Below are 20,093 nucleotides of genomic sequence, written 5' to 3'. Positions count from 1 at the left end.
TATCTTTTTACAGATTTTAAACCTAAAGGATAAGGAAAGGAAGGGAAGTGCTCAGGGCTTGAAATTCATGAGCTAAGGAAATATTCCATAAGAGAATAAATATGAGTAGCTTGACCAATCAACCAAATATAGTTGTTGTTAACGACTAGTATTATTAAATTGATATAAAAGTAAACTACATGATAATCATTACTAGGGACAAATTGTTCATAGAAACTTGCATGTAGTTAACATATATACTTGTATTATATCTTAATTCCTTTCGTATTTTATTTTCAAGGACAAGGATGAATTTATACAATAATATCGGGAAAAGGGAACAGGTAAAGGTGCATGGAAACTCTTCCAAAGTTGTTAAAACTAGCATTTTATCGAAATAAATTGTTTTTGATTAAGAACTCAAGAAAGAATAGTTTGATAAAGAATAAGGATGAAAAATCAGACAAAAAAGAAGATAAACAGATGGTTTAAAAGAACAAAACAGAGCTACAAAAAACATCATTGGCATTAACACAAGCCCCTAGTAATGAAACTAAATAATATAAACTCAGAATAGGAATATGAATTGAAATCAGTGTTTATTCCGATTCCTTAAGGCTTTCACTTGTGAGCCACATTTTCTTCTGAATTATGAACACTACATCGTCCTCATCTTGCTCAACCAGCTGGGAGTCCACCATTGCCACTGCTTCCCAATGTAATGCTCCTAAATATTTATTTATCACCTCCGCTATCGACCGTTTATCGTTGTAAATGAAGTAACCTTTCGGCCTCAAGATACGGTCCACCTCCAGCAACAAATCCACTATGCTACACCCTTTCTTTTCGATATCGGAGAACAATGTCCAAGCATGAATCAGATCGTATGTTCTAGGATACGTTGAGTAGCTTTCGCACCTGTCGGTTTCCGGGGACACGATTCTTAGCAACGGATACAACAGTTCAAGGCATATGAAAAGAAGGGGTTTAAATACCAGTTATGCAGGGTTCCTAGTAGTCCTCTGTCATATACTATCTTGAGCGTGTTGGGCCCATCTTCAGGCACTACATTCATAACCCAAACGTCTTTGTTATTCAGAGCAGCTGCGAATGAACCTAGATTTGCTTTCATGTCCATTACGTTTCGAAATGTGTCGGGCTTGAGATGCGGACCGAAAATAGTCCAATAGTGTTCTACTCTTTGTTGCCAAAGTTCCTGCAACACATCAACCAACTCAGCCATGACAGACATGGAGAGGTATTAAAGTTTCGTGAGAGATTACCGTGTCCTTTACGAACATATCATCGGAGTATCCTAACTCGGAAAGACGGGGTGGAGGTGTTGTCAAACGTGCAGGCCAAGGAACCAAGCCGCTCCCTTTTGCTCTATGAACTTCTGTTAGGGTCGGAAACAACATGATAAGTGTCTAGTTTCAGTGAAGGGGGCAGAGGGAAAAAGTACTCACGATTAGTGTAAGGACTGATACAAGCTTCCATTGGAACGCCCCAGGCAGCATCAGGATCGTCATCAGATCGGCACATCGGAGGTAGAGTACCAGACTCTCTTTGAATATAACAGTCATTTGTCAATGGTTTAACCCAAATAACAGTTTGCTCCCTTTTAACCGCTATCTTCCAACACATCCGTTTGGCGACGGAACTCATTGCTCGAAAAATTCTCAAATCTTCATCATCTTGTGCATATGCTTCAGGGGATGAAAAGGCAAAGTAGCCTCCAGGCCTCAGAATCCTGTCTAGCTCTAGAAGAAGGATCCCATTCCTTTGAAGCCAATCGATCCTGCAACGAGAACAATGTGCAAGTTCAAAAGATCGACTTGGATAAGGAAGCCTCTTTGTCCCCAAAACACCGAGATACGCAGGGATTCCTCGCTCCAGAGCAAACTGAATCTGGTTCTGATGAGCATCATTTGGTGCTACAGACATTGTAAGAATATCATGTGATAGCAGGTACCCTCCGAAACTAGCAACTCCGCATCCCGCATCGAAAGCTGTTCGGACATTTCCCTCATTGCTCATAATGTTATTCGGAAAGTTCAACATCTGCCAATTGAAACACATGAATATGATGATTGCAATATGTCAAATAGTCAGTGTTTTAGCTTACAAAAGTTACTCACATTTGCCATGGAAGCAAGATACTTATCTGCTCCATAATGGAAGTGAGTTCCTCCACCAGGGAAAACAATCTTGTCACCCTTGACAGCCATCCATCTCTGGTCGGATTTTTCGGTTGCAAGATGAGTATGTGGTATATTCGCTTTCCATATTTTATCCCGACTTTTTGGCCACTTGATTGAGACCTGCAACCACAAATGAACCGAAAACACTGTAATGCCTTAAATCTGCATCTGATAACAAACATAAGAACTTTACAAAACTAGACTGTAACACTTAACCCTGTATCCGGGTGGAGGAGGAATCAAACAATTGTAACGTTTTTCCGGCAACGGACAATGTCTTTCATAATGTTCCATTACAGCTAAATCCAACTTCAATCTTGTTTGGTATATAAGATTCCTGTCCAGGCAAGGTATTATCTCCGAATGTCGATCATCACAAACCTTCGAAACCAAAACAATTGTGATATCAGGTACTCCATAAACAAATACAGCTGCAAAATTTCAAACAGGTTGGCTTAATATTAAGGGTTCACTCACAGGGAAACTCTTTGGAATGAAGCTATCATCGGCATCTTCTTCAATTCTAGTCGAAGAATCGGTATTAGTATCATCCTCCCCACTCCAGTACGAAGAACCGAATTTCCTCAAAGATTTACTTCCATACTCGAGAGCCAATGAACTGCGGCTTCGAGTATATGCATAGAAGCAACCGCAACAGAATACCAACACTATAATCCAAGTGATTAACCGTTTCTTCGGATTTACGTCAGCTCTTCCCCTTGTCATATCTTTTTTAGATCATCCAAACTAACAATCAATAGTTCATGCAAACAGAAAACCTCAAATTTCAAACATCTTTTCTTGAACCCTCCTTGGTTGCATGTCCAAAACTGAAAAACAAAAAAGCAATACAAAATTCATAATTATTTGAAGAACAAGAAACATATATACATGTATTTAACACAAGCCATTAATGAAATAAAAACCATTGATTATAATGAATGAATGCATGAAATAAGACCACATTAAGGACTATATCATTATCCTGTAACAGGGCATTGAATCCAATAGAAGCCATTAAACAAGCATTGGTAGCATATTTTATGTTATGAGTGGTGAACTTGTAAAATTCTAAGAGACAAATAGATTATCAATATAAATGCAAATATAATATATATATATATATATATATAATAAAATAAACGATAGTTTGAAATTTTTAGAGGAGTGGTTGTTCCCCTCGTTCCTCGATCCATTCCTGATTACCGGTGCTTAAATGACATAAATAATGAACCAATAGTATTGAAAAAAAATTATTATTAAGAGAAACAAGTCCAGTTTCCCAGTTCAATCTTTCAAAGCTTCAAATTAATAATAATGAAGAGATGATTAATTAATAAATGTAACGTTTAAAACAAGGAAAAAAGGTGGAGAATTTGTGCATGTTGGTGTAGCTTAGTATTCTTTACTTACCTGTAAGGAAATTTGCTAAAAGAGGAAAGATCACGTCTGGACAAACAAAAATGGAAACATATATGAACTATGTATGGTGTTTAGAGGTTTTTCAGAATGTTAAAAGCTGTTTTAGATTTTAGGAGTGTAAGTAAAAAGATAAAAAAGGAGACAAAAAGGACAGAGACAAAGTTAAGCGACAATGAATATTGTCGTTTTGTTAGTTTCAGATGCAGACGGCGATTCTTTTGGGGGATTTTGTTACAGATTTAGAATAATTCTTTCCCTTTTTATTTCATTTTTAATTCTACTTAAAGCTATCGAGAGTAGTGGGGAATGGGGATTTAAGCTGATGTTAATATATATATATATATATATATTGAAAAATTGATAAATTTCAAGACGTTTTTCTCTTACTAATGAACAAATAGAAGGAACAATTATTACTTTCTCTTTTTATAAATTGAACAAAATATTAAAATGAAAATTTATTTTTTATTTCATTTAAAATGTATTGGTATAATTGTTTTAGTTTTTCTATTAAGATAAAATTTGAGATTTAATCACTAAATGTTATTAGTATATCTAAATTAATGATTTTATAATTTACTTAAGATCATTAAAGTATTAATGTTGGTACTAACCAGGTTGGTTCATGTGGTAAGCAGTTTGATATCGTTTAAGTAAGTTTCGAGTTTGAGTCATTGTGTATGCAAAAAATCTTCGCTGAGAGACTCGCCCACTAAAATCATGTGTGCAACTCGAATCGATCGTTATTAGTTAAGGCAAAACCTTGGAGACTGGAAGACTAAAAAAAATATTGATATTTACTATCATTCAGTCGCACAATTAATGTAACATAAAATTCATTCATTAATATTCTAATTAATAATAAATTTACATGTTCATTGACTGATTAAGATTGTCTTCTATAATTTTTTTGTCCTCGTCTTAACGATAATAATTAATGGTATCACCAATTTGAATATACTTAGAAGGTTCTTAAGTCAAATAGATTTTTCGTAAAAATTAATAGATTCATCACCAATCTTTATGTTTTAAGGGTGAAAATTGCCTTGATGATGTGATGAGAAATTTTTTATATATACATCAAAGGTATGAGGGAATTATTTTTTTTCAAGTAGGATGATTGATATAATGTATGTCGGAAGACGTCAAGACGACATGACGTCTTTAGTCCGAAAGCTTCCTGCATGGTTATCTTCCTCTACATCGCTCGAGTTATGCAAAAGACGCCATGTAATTCATGTATCTTCGTGAAGACTCCTTTGCTCCATGCTTCTTCCCCATGTTACTGTTAAAAGCACCTTGCTTGAGAGAATACTTATGAAGGTGCAATAGATGGGAATTTTCTTCCCACCTCATTATCCGAACAAATTTGCCATTTTTAATGTATGATTGAATCACCTTTAAAAATTATTATTTTAAAAATAATTTGTGGAGTCATGCTTTTACTACAACTATCTATCGCATCAACAGACTTCCAACTATGATGTTGGATAATAAGTCCTCTCATGAGGTGCAGTTTAGCGTGAAGCCAAACTATTCTCTTTCAAGTGTTCGGTTGTGCCAGTTACACGTTGTTATGTCCGTTCAATCAACACACTAGACTTTCGGTCTAGACAACGTCTTTTTCTTGGCTCCAGTGTGAAGGTAAGTACTATAATCTCCTCACCTAGAACTTCATTTTAAGCTCTTAATCTTAAGGTTTGGTCTTGGAGGTGGAGGTTCTATAGGGTTTTGGGGTTTAAGGCTGTAGGATGATTCCATTTCGTTTCTAACGGTTAGAAATCATGTTTATACTCCTTTTAAGTCCTAAAACGAGTTAGTAATTCGTTTCCTTACTTTTGATTAGTGAGGGAAGTTGGAGAGAGCTCCAAAGGTAAAAACAAAGAGAAACATGTGCTTGGGTGACCTTGAGGTATTTTTCCAGCCACTAGGATCAAGGTAATACATTCCTAACTCATCTATAATGCTTGCAGATCACTAAGTGTTGATTGCTTGCTTGTATGAGTGCATGAGTGCATAATGGGTATCTTTGTATTCGTGAGAGAAATGGGGTGTTTTGATGTTTCTCATACATGAAAATGACATATTATGATCCACTTAAACTCTCACAAGAATTAAATAACATTTGAGGACCTTAGAAGGGCTTTGGGTAGGAAAGAAGTAACTTTCTCATAAGAAATTAGAGTTTTCTAAGTTTGAGGTATCACTACTGGATGAATAGTATCGATATTTTTTGTCTGGAAGGCCAAAGTCAAGGGTTTTGGTAAGGTAGTATCGAAACTCTATTCATAGGTATTGATATTGTTCGTAGGGTATCGATACTAAGGAAAAGGTATTGATATCGTTGATAAGTTGCAAATTCTAGTAGCCAATTTAGTATTGAAATGGAGCAGTATCGAAACCCCACAAAGAATAAGTATTGATACTCTAAGTAAAAGTATCAATATTGAATTAATTTCCTAAACGTCAAATTCAAATTTGGTATTAATACCCAGAGTTGGTATCGATACTCTAAGAGAGTAGTAACAATACCCTATATTAAAGTATCAATACTATAAGGTCTTTCAAAACATCGAATGTGTTTTGGGTATTGATACTCGATATAATACAAATACCGTAAGAGAGGAGTATCAGTACTAGAGGGTTGAGTACCAGCACCATCATGAATCAGAAATGAGCTAGTTCGTTTAGCTTCGAGATTCGAGTGGGGGGTTTAAGGATCAATGACATTAATAACAAAAGCTATCAAGTGAGATACCATAATACTTGTGTGATAAGCATAAGAACGTTATGATGTAATATTTCATAAGATTTATGCCTTTGTTTGATATTCGTAAAAACAATGAGGACACCAAACTACTTAAAGGATCAACGATTGTCTAAAGTATATGAATGCGAAATATTCAGATATATTCCCTCCAATGCTAAGGCACTTTAGTATCAGTGCTAATACACTTTCGTATCAGTGATGAGACACTTTAGTATCAGTGTTAAGGCACTTTAGTTATATGATGGCATTGCCACTATGTTTCGTTACTCTGAACTACACTCATTGTTTTATTGTGAATCAATGCTTTATGCATTTCGTTGCTCCATGACTATACTTGTTGGCATACTCATTTATTAGATGCATGTAGTGGAGTTATTTGTGTGACACTAGGTTCATAGCTCAATGTTCAAAAATGTTTTCATTTGCAGGTTCTTAGGTGCTAGTTAAGGAGCTTATCGTCAGATTATGGATTCCGTCGAGCTTCAGAGTATGTCTCGATTATTTTAGAGGGCATGTACTTCATATACCTTATGTATACCATAACTTTTTTTGTTCAACTCTGATGGTTTTTAGATGTTATTTTGGGACCTCCCTATTTTTAAAACTCTGATGATTATGAGTAATGATTTCAAAAAAAAAAAAAAAAAGATTAATCACTTTGTTGGTTCTGTGTAAAGTTCAAATCCTCCAGATTTCGTGTCAGATCGGATTTGAATGTTACATGAAATTTTCGGGCAATGAAGGCTATTTTTTATAGGTGTTTTAGCAATTTTCCCCTTGGTGTTGTTACCTCTACTGATAGAAGTGTTCTTGCTGTTGTTTTTGTTCGGAGCACACCAGTTGTGGTTGTTGATGAAACTCTAGTTCAAGGAAATCCTAATGTTGATACAGTTAATGATGAGTATTTTTTTTTAATTTTGTGTGATGTGCAGATTTCTAAGGATGTTGTTCCATGTACTTTCTCAGTTGTATCCCCTGCCCATGTTGGTTGTGCTTCTGAGAGTGTTTTCTTAGAGCCAACTTCTCTTAATACTGTTGGTACTAGTGATTGTGGTAATAGCTTCCAGAAAGGGATCATCATTTCAAAGTATGTTTTACCTAGTGGTGAGGTTCAGTCCTATATAGTTACGGAAAACAAACATTTTATACAGACTAGGAGTTAAAAGTGAGATTGGAAAATCAAATGTATTTTATGCCAATAGGATAACTGTGATTGAGTTAGATGATGAACCTTGTATGATTAATAAACAATAAGGAGTCTGTCTTGGAAGAAAGCGGCTCAATCTGAGTATGATGCCTTAATCAAAAATAATACTTTGATGTTAACCAAGCTGCCTGCTCATCGTACAGCTGTTGGATGCAAGTAGATATTTAAGTTAAAGAGGAATGATGACATTTCTGTTGTTTGACATAAGACAAGACTTGTAACAAAAGATTACTTACAACAATGGACGTGACTTTCATGAAATATTTAGCCTTGTGGTTAAACTGACTACTGTTCGTAAAATTTTATTTGTGGCAGTTGTAAAGAAATTGAGACTTAGGTAAATTGACATCAATAATGCCTTTTTTAATGGAGACTAAGCTGAGGCTTATACGCCTCAACCCTGGATATGAGTAGGGTGATAAGAAGACAGTCACGTATCATTTGAACAAGGCTATTTATGGGTTAAAGTAAGTTTCACGAGCGTGGTCTAAGAAACTCGTGGACTTTTTGGTTTATGAAGGTTGTTGTATCAAAATATGATGATTCTCTATTTGTTAGGAACACTGGTGATATTTTGCTTTATTTCTTGATTTATGTTGATAATATTATTCTCACGGAAAATAATTATAATAGGATATAAAGAGTCATAATTTATCTTGACACTGTTTTTTCTCTAAAGAATCTTAAAAAGTAAAATATTTTTTGGGAATTTAGGTCTGTTACACTGAAGATGATCTTTTCCTTAGTGAGAGGAAATACATCGATGAGTTTCTCTTAATGTGATCTTCAGAAAGATAAAGGGTTGCCTGCTCCTATGGTGATCAGTTGCAGATTGTCTACTTAAAGTGAGAATCTCGTTTTAAATCTCACCGAGTATAGGAATATTGTTGGGGGTCTACTATATGTTACAACTAAAGCAGAGTATCGAACTATGGCTTACGCAACGACTGAGGTAATTTGACTAGAGTCTTTACTGCAGGAACTTTATATTATTCCTGATGGAAAATCTGTGTTGTGGTGTAATAATTTGAGTGTTGTAGCTGTATTTGAAATTCAGTAATGCACTCTAAGTTTGAGCATGTTGAGATGAATACTTTTTTTTTCGTGAGAAGGTCACGTTACGACAGTTGCAGGTGGTGAAGTTTTTGCACGTGAACAAGTGGCAGATGTTATAACTAAATCTCTATATGGCTTGTTTTTTGTTAGATGTAGAAATAAACTGGGAGTTCTTCGTATGGTTACTGATGGTAAGTGACATGTATTGTTGTTTGTTATATTTCTGCATTGATGTGTTATTTGTTTTTTGCATGATGATGGTTTGTTATTGGTATCGAGTTGTTTTGGAAGCTAGATAGTAAAGTGAGTGTTATGAATGTAATAGTCTTGAGTCTGTTGTTGATGAAGTTAGATTATTAGGCATCAATTATCTCTTGGTTAGTATAGTTGTTAGATTGTTCACAACTGATGACAAATCTCTTGTCTGTATATATTACTCTGGTCTTTATTGAGATGTTACAGGAATTTATCAGTAAAATCTGGAGAGTATTGCCTCTCTTTTCTTATTGTTGATGAACCCTAATAGTGTTGATCAGTGTTCATGGTTTCAAAAGTTGATTACTAGTTCTCAATTAGCCACCGTGGCCATGTGGCTAGGAATGCGTAGTGGATGCAAGTCTTGTAACTCATTGTCTTCAAAGCACGGTGGAAAGGATAAGCCCCTTTTTGCTTTGGGTGCTGGCTGCCGCTCTTGTTCTACAGAGTTTATATTTGTTCATGCTTAAGTTTTGTCTTTGACGTGCATACAAGTGTCCTGGATTTTATTTTAGCTCTTATTTTTGTGGGTGGACTGTCGTTGCTCACTTGTTTTGTGCCTCTTTGTGAATAACATATTATTTATCTTTTTTTTTACAGTGATACTAGATATTAAATTTTTTAAATTAGATAATAAATTTAAATTTTAATGTTGTGAATAAAGTAAAAGAGATTAGAAGACGGCTCTCATAATATATTTTATAATATTCAATTTATATTAGTCAATTAATAAATTAGATATAGATACTTGTATTAGAATTATATTTTTTTATTTTTTTCGGTTTCAAGGTTTTACCTTGACTAATTCAACCGACTCGTGTTGCAAATTAATTTTGGTGGGTGAGTCTCCCAACGGAAATTTTATGCATATATAAGGACTTAAATTTAAGATATTGTTTAACTAATATCAAACTATTTATCACTTGAATCAACCCGTTGATATTAGAAGTATACTTTTAAAACGTTTAAATATTTAAATTTGTATATAAAGACTTTAAATTTAATCCAATGCCAATGTAATTATAAGATAAGGAGAGTTTGCATCCAAAACTTATGTCTTGTTACTGTGAATTGTCGAGATCAGAGGACTGTAATATGAGCATCCCCCGGGTCCCACCAGGTCATATCAGGAGGAGAAACCTTCAATTATTGCAATCTCTATGCTTAAAATGGACCACATCTCGACGAATAACAAAAATACAAATGTATATTTGTATTTTTTTTAAAAAAAAATCAAATGTATATTTGTACTTACAATTATTGTTCAATACATTAATTTTAAAAATATTATATAATCGTTTGCACACACACATATATAATTTATTTATTACTAATTTATATACATTACAAGTGTAATTTTTATTTGGAAAAGATCAGTGAAAAATAAATGCTATATACTTTATTCTTACACATAATTTTTACAATGCCCAATGTTGTATACAGAATATAAATGAACCCTAATCCTAAAAAAGAAAAAAATGCACATGACAATATTCTTTTATTATCCAATGTAACATGAGCCGTATATCCAAAGGCAAACACCACACAAACATCACAAATAAACAAATGGGGTTGTTTTCTTTTTCTTTTTTTACCCTAAATCATATGAAATATCATGTATATATTTTCATAGGAAAACCATGCTATTGTCATTCTCAAATCTTACATCCTCCAAGTTGGAATCTGCCACCTCATGGCCATGAACATGAAGGCGATCCTCCAAGCAGTTATCTTCTATGTTCATGTCCCACAAGAACTCGTAATCTTCGTCGACGACTCCTGAGCTAACTTCATGATTGCTGAAGCTGTCATTGTTGTTCTTTAGCTGAGAGGAATGGAGCAGGGTTAGCAAGCTTTGGCCATGGTGTTGATGATGATGTGCGGGTGTGGTGGATAAAGAGCAGCTGATTTGTTGATGCCCGCCGCAAGCCATGCTTGTTTGAGTTGAGGCGTCGTACATCATGTGGGGACTCCTTTCTTTGCTCTTATGAAAGACTCTACACAATACCCAGTCTTCCTGCCATATTCCAAAACAATTTCAATTTCTTGGCAAATTCTAAAACAATTTTAATTGTTTTTTTACTATTTACAGTTAACGTAAATTAAGATGAACGTAAGATTTTATATTATTGACAAAGTTATAGTATTTTATGTGAGTAAACTTATAAAATTTTAAAGGATGAAAATATATTATAAATAAAATATAAAGAAAATATTTAAAATATATAAAAATTTAAAATTTTCAAAGAAGACAATTACTCTCGACCGTTTACTTTCTATCTATCACTGTACATGATTTTTTTGATATATTATCTATCTACATTTCTTTAATAAAGAATCTCAAAAGTTGACGAAATTACTATATTAATTTCCAAAAAGAAGGTGGAATAAAAGCAAAGATATATAAAGTATAAAGCTTAGTGATATCTATTCCTACACGTATTTCAAATTCGCAAATAGAGAATACAATAATATAATATGAAAATGTGACACTGCTCATACATATATAGTTTCCATGAAATTTCCATTTTTTTATGCATAAGAACTTGATTATGAAAACGCATGGAACAAAGCAAGTGGATATGTAGAAGATTCCCACTAGCTTTTGTTTAAGTTTACATGGAGAAAACACGATATTTTTTGTTCACATACAAATGGCCTCAATTGTCAACCCTTCTTTCTCTCACAGTCCTTTTCGAGGCCATGCATTATAAGCAGAAATATGATGACCAGGGTTGAAAAAGATGAGCAGCGAGGGTGGGAAAACTGACCTTAGGGGGCATATGTGGGGTCTCCAGACGAAATTCATGCATGATCCAACCTGTTTTGATTCCATTTGGAGCTCGGTTCATATAAAACACCAGTGTTTTTCTCATCCCCACTACTTCTTGTGTTATCGGGTCGATCACCGTTCGATCTTTCCCTGTCACCTTCCAGTACCCGGATGTCGTCGCTCGATTAGTCCGAAACCCCGTCGCATATTTCCAGTCACGGAAGCTGAAGAAGTACCACTCGTTTGCGTTCAGCTTTGCCACCTCTTCAGATTTCATTATGTCACCGTGCATGCACAAAATATATATATAGATCAATTTCATTCCTAGTTAGAATGGAAATAATTACATCATGAACAAAAAAGGATAAACTGGGTGGGCATGTAATTTCGTTTTTGTTCAATCAATTTATTTATTTTTTGTAAAAATCATATGATTATAAGATAATGTCTGTTTAGAATTTTCTTATCTATTGACACGCTCTGTAAACACAACTGCTCGAACCTAAAAGTAATCTTTTTCACTTTGCTTGAATTACAAAGAGTGTTGGTAAGTCTTTGTCACCATAAGAGTTATGTCTAAGAAAGCAAAGGAATTGCCATGACTGAGGGAATCAAACAAATCTTCAGAAAAAAAACTTAAAAGTGATGTTTTGGGAAAGAAAAACTCACCCCTAGTAATTAATTGCAACGAAACAAAGCAAAAGAATTGTCTTATTATAGACCTGGAATACTCTCGATATAAAACTTTAAATATTTTTAAAGGGATAATTACAATTTTTCATTTTTAATATTCTTCCTTTATTGTTTGATTTATATAGATATACATATATTAAAAAAATAATATTGTCATGAAATCTTTGCAAGAAGCATAAATTTTCGGTTTTAAACAAAGAAAAACAAATTAAGAACAATCAGGCCTCAATGAACTAATTAAGTGCTAAAAGAAATTTAAGGAGACAAAAAACGAAGAGTGGCTTCTATTTAACTCAATGTGTTAGTCCAAAACCACACCCAAAAACTAGCTTACGTGGTATGTATGCTAGAAATTTTTTAAATGATTGTTAATTTGAAAGGATTTAAACGCCTAATAATCTCCTCTATTGAGTAAAGTAAATAAGAGTTAGCAGTGTTCAAGGTAAAAAAAAAATTATAAAAAAAGCCTCTAATTTATGATTGTATGATAACTCACTAAAAAAGTTCAATGAAAATTAATAATTCAAAACTATTTGTTGGAGTTTTTCGATGACAAAATTAGAAAATATTATGTAGATAAGTAACTATTTATCATTTAATGAAAATTATATTTAATACTTTTTATATAATTTTTATTTCTTTTAATTATATCATCTTTTAAAATCTATTTTTATCAAATAATATAATTATATTCAATATTTAAGTTTAAACAAATATAAAATATATAGTTTAAATTTAACACTTTAATTGTTCAATACTTAAATTATTAATAATGCTACTCTTGATGAACATGATGACTATAAAAAATAAAAGAAATAATATTGAAGATTAATGCACAGAAGGGAAACTCGGATGAATAACCACCACGTAAACATGCAAATTTGGTGTAGAGGTGGCATTAATTTAGTAGATATGGCATACACTAGGCAGAATATTTTAATTATAACTTTTCATGAAGTTTTTACTTTGAAAAAACTAGTTCAAACTCCATCAGCCCAACAAAGACTTAGTTCTAGACCCTATTTGAGAAGAAAATGTGTACAGTGATGGAAACCTGAAATCACCCACTTGTATTTGGTTTTTAAGGAATGTATTACTAAAATGTATATATAACTTAAATAAAATCACAAAATCGTAATTTTTTGTTCAGTTCTTGCAATGTGACAAAACAAAAACATAGACATATGGGGGAAAAGAACAGCAACCCCTTACCTACAAGACTCAAGTAGCTAGCTGATAGTATAAAATATTATTGGTGGATAATCATATCATATTTGTAAGTATACATGTACTTGAATGTATGAACTTCTCTTTCTCTCTCTTTACTATATATGTGTGTGTGTGAGAGAGAGAAACGGTGTGAGTATATATTCTAAGAAAACCATGTCGTCTTTCCCATTGCTCTCTCTTTCTAGTTAATTCTAACAGCTAACGTGGCAGAGGGCAAAACATGCTTTCCAGTGCCTTGAACAAGGATCCAGAGATCAAAGAACAATTCCATAATTGTCTTCCTTTCTCTGTCTTTCAGACATGCTAAAACACACCAACAACATCACCTTGCTGGTTTGCCTCAAACAATGATAGATGTTTGTTGATGAAAATAAATTTGTTTCGTCGGCGGTTGATGGCTTATCCTTTCTAATTTGTTTAATCATTTTTTTTCTCTTTCTTTATTCCTATCTTCTCCCTCATATCTTCATCTCTCCTACAAAAAAACACTCGCTAATTTACCTAATATAACTCTCCATCGAAATTAGGAAGGATAAATAACCAACGATCGAAGAAATAAATTAATCTCGTCGACAGTGTTTTCTTTAGATATGATGGAAGTATAGGGAGAGTTAGAATTTAGATGGAATAAGATTCCAAAGCAAAAAAAAGAGAGTGAGAGTATACCAGGAAGCTGCCATGGCTCACATGTATGCAGATCAATTTCCACCAAAGTACCCTTCAAGACCTCCTCATTGGCAATCTTTTTGTAGAGATAATGGCACACCAATTCCTCATCACTTGGGTGAAACCTAAATCCAGGAGGAAGTGTAGCTCCAATGTCCCTGAGCCCCATTCTTTAGGAGAAATTAGCAAAGAAAATCTTTGATGAATTTCAGCAGTATGAGGTTGAATGCGAAAGAAGGTATGGGATGATTTTCTAGAAAATATTATATGGAAGGGGAAGGTTTATTTATGAATTGGGTATATAAATATATATAGCCATTATAGTTTTGGACATGATAAATGACAATTAAGTGCCTTTGCCTACTAGAATTTCTTACAATATTCTATCATGTAAAGGGGCCATGCTTGTGTAACTATAGTTAGTTATAATTGGCAAGTTTCAAGCAAAACCAATGTTACAAGAAATCTTCATTATTTATCTGAGGTGTTTAATAAGGTTAAGACCAACCAAAATGATTCTTTTTATTTATTAGAGAAACACTCCAAAAACACCCCTTTTATTTAAATGGATTATTTGTGTAAAATAATAAATACTTAAAAACATGATAAAACTTTTATTTATTGCAAAAGATAAGAGTGTGCATCTATAGACGGACACAAAATCTTATGTTATAGAGACGAATTTATAAAATTTTAGAGGAGATAAAATCATATCATCAATAAAAAAAAATATAAGACCTAATATAGATGAGAAATTCAAATTTTCAGGAGAGCGATTGCTTCACCCCTTCAACGAGGATGGTTGCAGGATTTCATGTCAAGGGTGAATTTCTAAAATTTTAGTAGGGGAAAACTTATAAAATTTTAAGGGCAAAAAGAGATTATCAATAAATATCCAAATAAAATCTATATAATATATCATAGTATTTATATTGAACTCGATTTGGTACTGATACCATGACTCAGTACTTATACTAAATTATTTTCTTAATTTCATAGCTCAATATGATATTGATATCAGTCTGGACGGTTGACCAGACCATATCGTTAACCAAATTGTTGGTTGGGCCATTAACATGGTTTGACCGTTTACTGTTAATTTTGATTGTTAACTTTGATTTTTATGTTGATATTTGACTTTATATTTTTCGACGTGTTGATTTTTTTATCTTGATTCGTTTTGTCAAATTCTAACCCAAAAATATCATTTAGCATTATGTATTGGTTTAAGTTGTATAGCGATGAGTAAAATTCAACTTGAAAAAAAATCAACTAGATTTGACGCTAAAAAATCTCAACTATACTTGAGACAACTTGTAATTTCATAAACCTGACTTAACTTTTAAAAAACCAAATAATGTTTGAGTTATATAATAAGACTCTAACAACTCAAAATTTTTAGTAATTAGTAGATTTGTTTTTAAGTTTGAGTCAATTCTCTCAGCTCTGTATGATATAAGTATACTACATATGAATATATATAGTATATGATTATAAAAAGTTGATTAAATTGGAATCAATTAGTATCATAACATTATAAATATTTAATGTTAAATTTAAATAGAAACTTTAAAAAGTCAAATCTATTTGAATTAGTTCGAATATTATAAACTCGACTCCACTAAAAAATTAACTAAAATTTAAATTATAAAATAAAACTTGTGAACTTAAACTTTTTTCACGCGAATGAACTTAATTGAATATTTATTCCTAGACGTGATTAATTAAATGGTAAAACATACAATATTTTAATATATATATATATATATATATATTAATAGCATACATAAGATTTTATGTAAGAAAAAAAGTAAATAGTAAAAAAGGTTTTAATAAAAACTCATAGGAGTACAATTATAAATTTTTTAAAATGGTACTGTCTTTAACCCCTCGTATATACGTGGAAATAATAAAATGGTCGGGTTAGGGGAACCATATGTGGCTTGATGAATAGAAAACTTGATGTCCCCGACCACGTGAACCTTTTGATTGGTGTAACCCAAGAATAGAGACAGCGAATCAGGAAGCAAACTATAATAAATAATCTAAAATAATTGCTGCAATTTATTATTGTAAGGATGTTATTTAATAATAATAATAATAATAATCGCTGCAATTTTTGAATGGCTGCTAAAGCAATTAGCTTGATGTCTTGTCATTGGTATGAGGTCCACAAATCATATACATTTTTTTAAAAAAACTAATAACTTTTGCTAGGTAAAATTTCCTTTCTACCCTTTCTTCAGTTTTCCAACCATATAAAATTTAATTTTTTATGATAAAATTATCATTTTTTTATTTTTTTACAACACATCTTTTACTTTCTAAAATTACGTAAAAAATCAATAATGAACACTATAAATAGGATAGATAGAGAATTTAAAAAAAATAAAGAATGAATTTATCCCGACGTTTGTAAGCAATTAAAAAATCATATATGTTATGCAATAAAATTTTGGGTTAGTATGCGAATGGTATCCGATTATAGGATATTATTTGATTTAGTCTTAGACTATTAAAAGTTATAAAATGATCATTCAACTATAGAGTGTTGTTTTACTGAATCCTTAGACTATTAAAAGTTACAAAATTATCATCCGACTATTCATTATGTTTCAAACTCATCGTTTTCCGTTAATAAATTGACAGTATCCTGAGCACAACGTTAATCTATTGATTGTGATATGATAAAATTTGATCACATAATCTCAAATGACTATCATATCTCAGTCATCTTGTTAACGTCTAGCTCATACAACTGCCAATTTTTTTAATGAAAATGAATGGGTTTGGAACATAATGAATAGTCGAGTGGTCATTTTATAACTTTTAATAGTCGAGAGACTTAATAAAATAATATTCTATAGTCAAAGAGCCATTTGTAGCTGTTATATCAATTATAAATTTGTTATTTTGGTTAGTTAGTTAAAGGTACTTTGTTTATAATTAGAGTTGTATCATTCACATTGTTAATTCAACGAAAGAAAATTCTTCATTCTGTTTCCATTTGTCTCCTTGTAATACCCCAAATTTTGTCTAGTGATTAAAATCTAAGTTTTGAAAGTTTAGTAGTTAAGATATAAACTCTAAAAATTTTAGGGACTGAATTTGTAATTTTTAAAAGTTATATATTTTAGCCCGTAAATGAACAGTTTGGTTTAAAATAAGGATTTTTGTGGGAATCATATTTTCGGTACGGGATGTGTGCTAAAAGCTATAGAGCGACAAATTTCGGTATTAAAATCGGATAATCGGATTGAACCGAAATTTTATGAAAATTTGAAAATGTTATAAAGTGGTTGAAAATATTATTTTCATATTTTAGATCAAATAAATTTGGTTCATAACAATGTAATTTTTTAGATTTGACCGAATAGTGAAATTTTAGTGACTGAAATGCAATTTTCAAAAATTACATGGCCAAATTAGAAATTCAAAGCCAAGTTGATTCATCTTTGACCAAGGAATATTTTAATGGAAAATAATACAATGGCATTTGGTAATTTTTAAGATTTATTAAGGGTATTTTTGAGATTTTTTATTAATTGGATATTAAATTCAATTAATCAGAAAATGCCATGTGTTTTATCTTTTATATACTAGAATAATCAAGAAAATCAACACAATTTCAGCTTCTTTTTTCATTTGTCTCAAAGTACAAGCCCTCCCTAGGTAAGATTTTAATTTTAATTTTTCAAGTTATATGATTAATTTTTGTATTAAGCTATTAGACAGAGAATTAATCTACATGAAATTCTCTATTATTTGATAACAATATTTCATGGTGAAGATGATTGTGTAATGAGATTTCATGATTAGGGTTTAAGGAGGGTTTAGTGATTTTGAAGAATTGATGGAGGATTTTTATGTTTTTGATGTTAGTGATTATTTGTAAAGCATGTATGATAATTAAAATTAATTGTACATGTATACATAAGGTTTGGCTTAATTAGGGTTTATGGAAGTATTAGTATTTGGATTCAATTTGATGTTATGATGATTGGAAATGCATGAATTTGATCATAAGAGGTTGAATTCATGCTTGAAATTGAACTAAAAGTTCCTCCTAGGTGATATAAAGTATTAAGCCATAGGGAAGAAAATTGGGGAAAATGTTGAAAAATTTCCTATGGATTATAAATGATATTAGAAGTATTTCACGTGATTTGGAGATTGATTTGGATCAATTTGGAACCTTAAAAGTGAAAAGGGGCTAGTTCACAAGCTATTGGAATTGTAGGATATTATTGTATGAATATAATATTCGAAGGGTTCAATGTTGATTTTTGATATTTGTAATGCTATAAATTAAGTTGAAAAGTTGGTTGGAACCAAATTGCAAATTTGGTAAAAATTAGAGGTGGAATTCAAAAGGTCCCAATTCCTTGGGGACTTGTTTACAAGTTATTAAATGCAGAGGTATTATTTGGGTAAATTATTGAATGTTGGAAAATTTATTGGTATGTTGAATTTTGAATTAAATATTGAGTTGGAGTTGAATTACAAATTTATAAAGTTTGGTGGTTGAAAATCAAAAGTTTAGGAAAGTTTGGGTTGAAATTATAATGTTTTGAATGTTGAGGTATTGCTTTGAGTATTTTATTAAAGTTCTGGAATTTTAGTAATTACTATGCAATGGTCATAATGGTGAAGGACCATTATGAACTAAATCGAAAGGTTGAGGTGAATTCTAAAAAACGAATTCACAATTTGTGGCTTATTTATGCAATTTAGCAAAAGATGAAATGCTAAATATTCATGGATTTGGATGAGTATTTTGAGAAGTTGGAAATTATAAAAGAAATATGATCTAGTTTGACATCAATTTAATCTCGATTTTTTTATAGATTTTCGAATGTTAAAATCAGCTTATGTTAGTACAATACTAATACGTAGTTCGAACATTTTGTGTTATAATTTGGTATTGTCAGACTACGATAAATCTAGCAATCCGAACGATCCGAAAGGAAAGGACAAGGCTCGTGACTAGGATTATTGTATACCAGTTCTATAGTGAGGCAAAGGTGAGTGCAGTTTATTTATTTAATTATTTTGATCGAGAACGACTTGCGATAAGTCAACCTCACATGGATTATTTGAAGGATATGAATTATGTTTTGATTTTTGGAAATATATCTGTAATATTTTAGTAAGTTTTATGAATAATTCTGGGTATGAACTGCCCATGCCATATTTTACGAATGTGAATTAAATATATTTCTGATTTTGATATGATTTTTATCAAATATGGAACACCCCCAACCCGTACCCGACCCGGATCCGAGTCTGAGGTGTCACATTGACTTTTCAAAACATTTACTTGTATAAAATAGTGAGTAATTTAAAACTTTTATACCTGTAATTTATTCAAAAGATTTCCAGAACTATTCAGAGCTTAAATGTTTTTGAAAAACCGTTCATAGCATATACAATTCAAAACATTAATTACATGCCAACTATTTTCAATGTACATAATACATCTAATTTCAATACATCTTTTCTGATCTGATCTCCGGTAAGAAGTAACTGACCTGTCTTGCTCCACTTTGCTCTTTACTCTTCTCACTTCTGTAACCTACGTGTGAAACAATCACACGCTAAGTCTATGACTTAGTGAGGCAAATAAGCATATAATATAAACTATAGCTTGTAATCATGCATGACCAATTACTACTATCACTCATACCCTTATTCATGTAACAAATCCCTATAACATCTATGCAATATATCATTACATGTAAGAACATATACACACACATATACTCATCACCCATCATTTCCATCATTAGCCTTATTTCGTTATCAATATTATTGTCGTTTATATCACTTAATACATATCCT

At 31.9% G+C, this 20,093-nt stretch overlaps 2 protein-coding genes across 2 annotated transcripts; both read right to left on the bottom strand.

The window, feature by feature from the left end:
- Nucleotides 1-569: 569 nt before the first annotated feature.
- Nucleotides 570-3,193, bottom strand: LOC120186268 (probable methyltransferase PMT3). Its single transcript, XM_039190252.1, has 8 exons — nt 3,159-3,193; nt 2,658-3,010; nt 2,397-2,561; nt 2,118-2,300; nt 1,446-2,040; nt 1,263-1,375; nt 975-1,195; nt 570-897 (listed from the first exon to the last, which is right to left on the bottom strand). Exons 2-8 carry the CDS (start codon nt 2,904-2,906, stop codon nt 579-581), a joined length of 1,845 nt encoding a protein of 614 aa, XP_039046183.1. The 5' UTR covers nt 2,907-3,010; nt 3,159-3,193; the 3' UTR covers nt 570-578.
- Nucleotides 3,194-10,477: 7,284 nt separating this feature from the next.
- On the bottom strand, nt 10,478-14,545 carry LOC120186263 (protein CUP-SHAPED COTYLEDON 3-like). Its single transcript, XM_039190248.1, has 3 exons — nt 14,253-14,545; nt 11,662-11,927; nt 10,478-10,907 (listed from the first exon to the last, which is right to left on the bottom strand). The coding sequence occupies exons 1-3, from the start codon at nt 14,419-14,421 to the stop codon at nt 10,518-10,520; spliced, it is 825 nt and encodes a 274-aa protein (XP_039046179.1). The 5' UTR covers nt 14,422-14,545; the 3' UTR covers nt 10,478-10,517.
- Nucleotides 14,546-20,093: the final 5,548 nt, after the last annotated feature.

The sequence above is a fragment of the Hibiscus syriacus genome, unplaced genomic scaffold (assembly GCF_006381635.1).
Source record: "Hibiscus syriacus cultivar Baekdansim isolate YM2019G1 unplaced genomic scaffold, ASM638163v2 tig00113337_pilon, whole genome shotgun sequence".
NCBI classification, from domain to species: domain Eukaryota; kingdom Viridiplantae; phylum Streptophyta; class Magnoliopsida; order Malvales; family Malvaceae; genus Hibiscus; species Hibiscus syriacus.
The sequence above is the reverse complement of the archived record's forward strand: the minus strand, read 5'-3'. Positions and strand labels throughout refer to the sequence as shown.

Excerpts from the sequence above, each read along its gene's own strand:
- LOC120186263 (XM_039190248.1), bottom strand. The coding sequence starts at position 14,421 with ATGGGGCTCAGGGACATTGGAGCTACACTTCCTCCTGGATTTAGGTTT. Across the intron at positions 11,928-14,252 it reads TGAGCCATGGCAGCTTCCTG|AGGTGGCAAAGCTGAACGCA; the intron begins GTATACTCTCAC and ends TGAAATCTGAAG. Across the intron at positions 10,908-11,661 it reads CCCCACATATGCCCCCTAAG|GAAGACTGGGTATTGTGTAG; the intron begins GTCAGTTTTCCC and ends GGAATATGGCAG.
- LOC120186268 (XM_039190252.1), bottom strand. The coding sequence starts at position 2,906 with ATGACAAGGGGAAGAGCTGACGTAAATCCGAAGAAACGGTTAATCACT. Across the intron at positions 2,041-2,117 it reads ATCTTGCTTCCATGGCAAAT|ATGTTGAACTTTCCGAATAA; the intron begins GTGAGTAACTTT and ends TTCAATTGGCAG. Across the intron at positions 898-974 it reads CTAGGAACCCTGCATAACTG|GTGCGAAAGCTACTCAACGT; the intron begins GTATTTAAACCC and ends GGAAACCGACAG.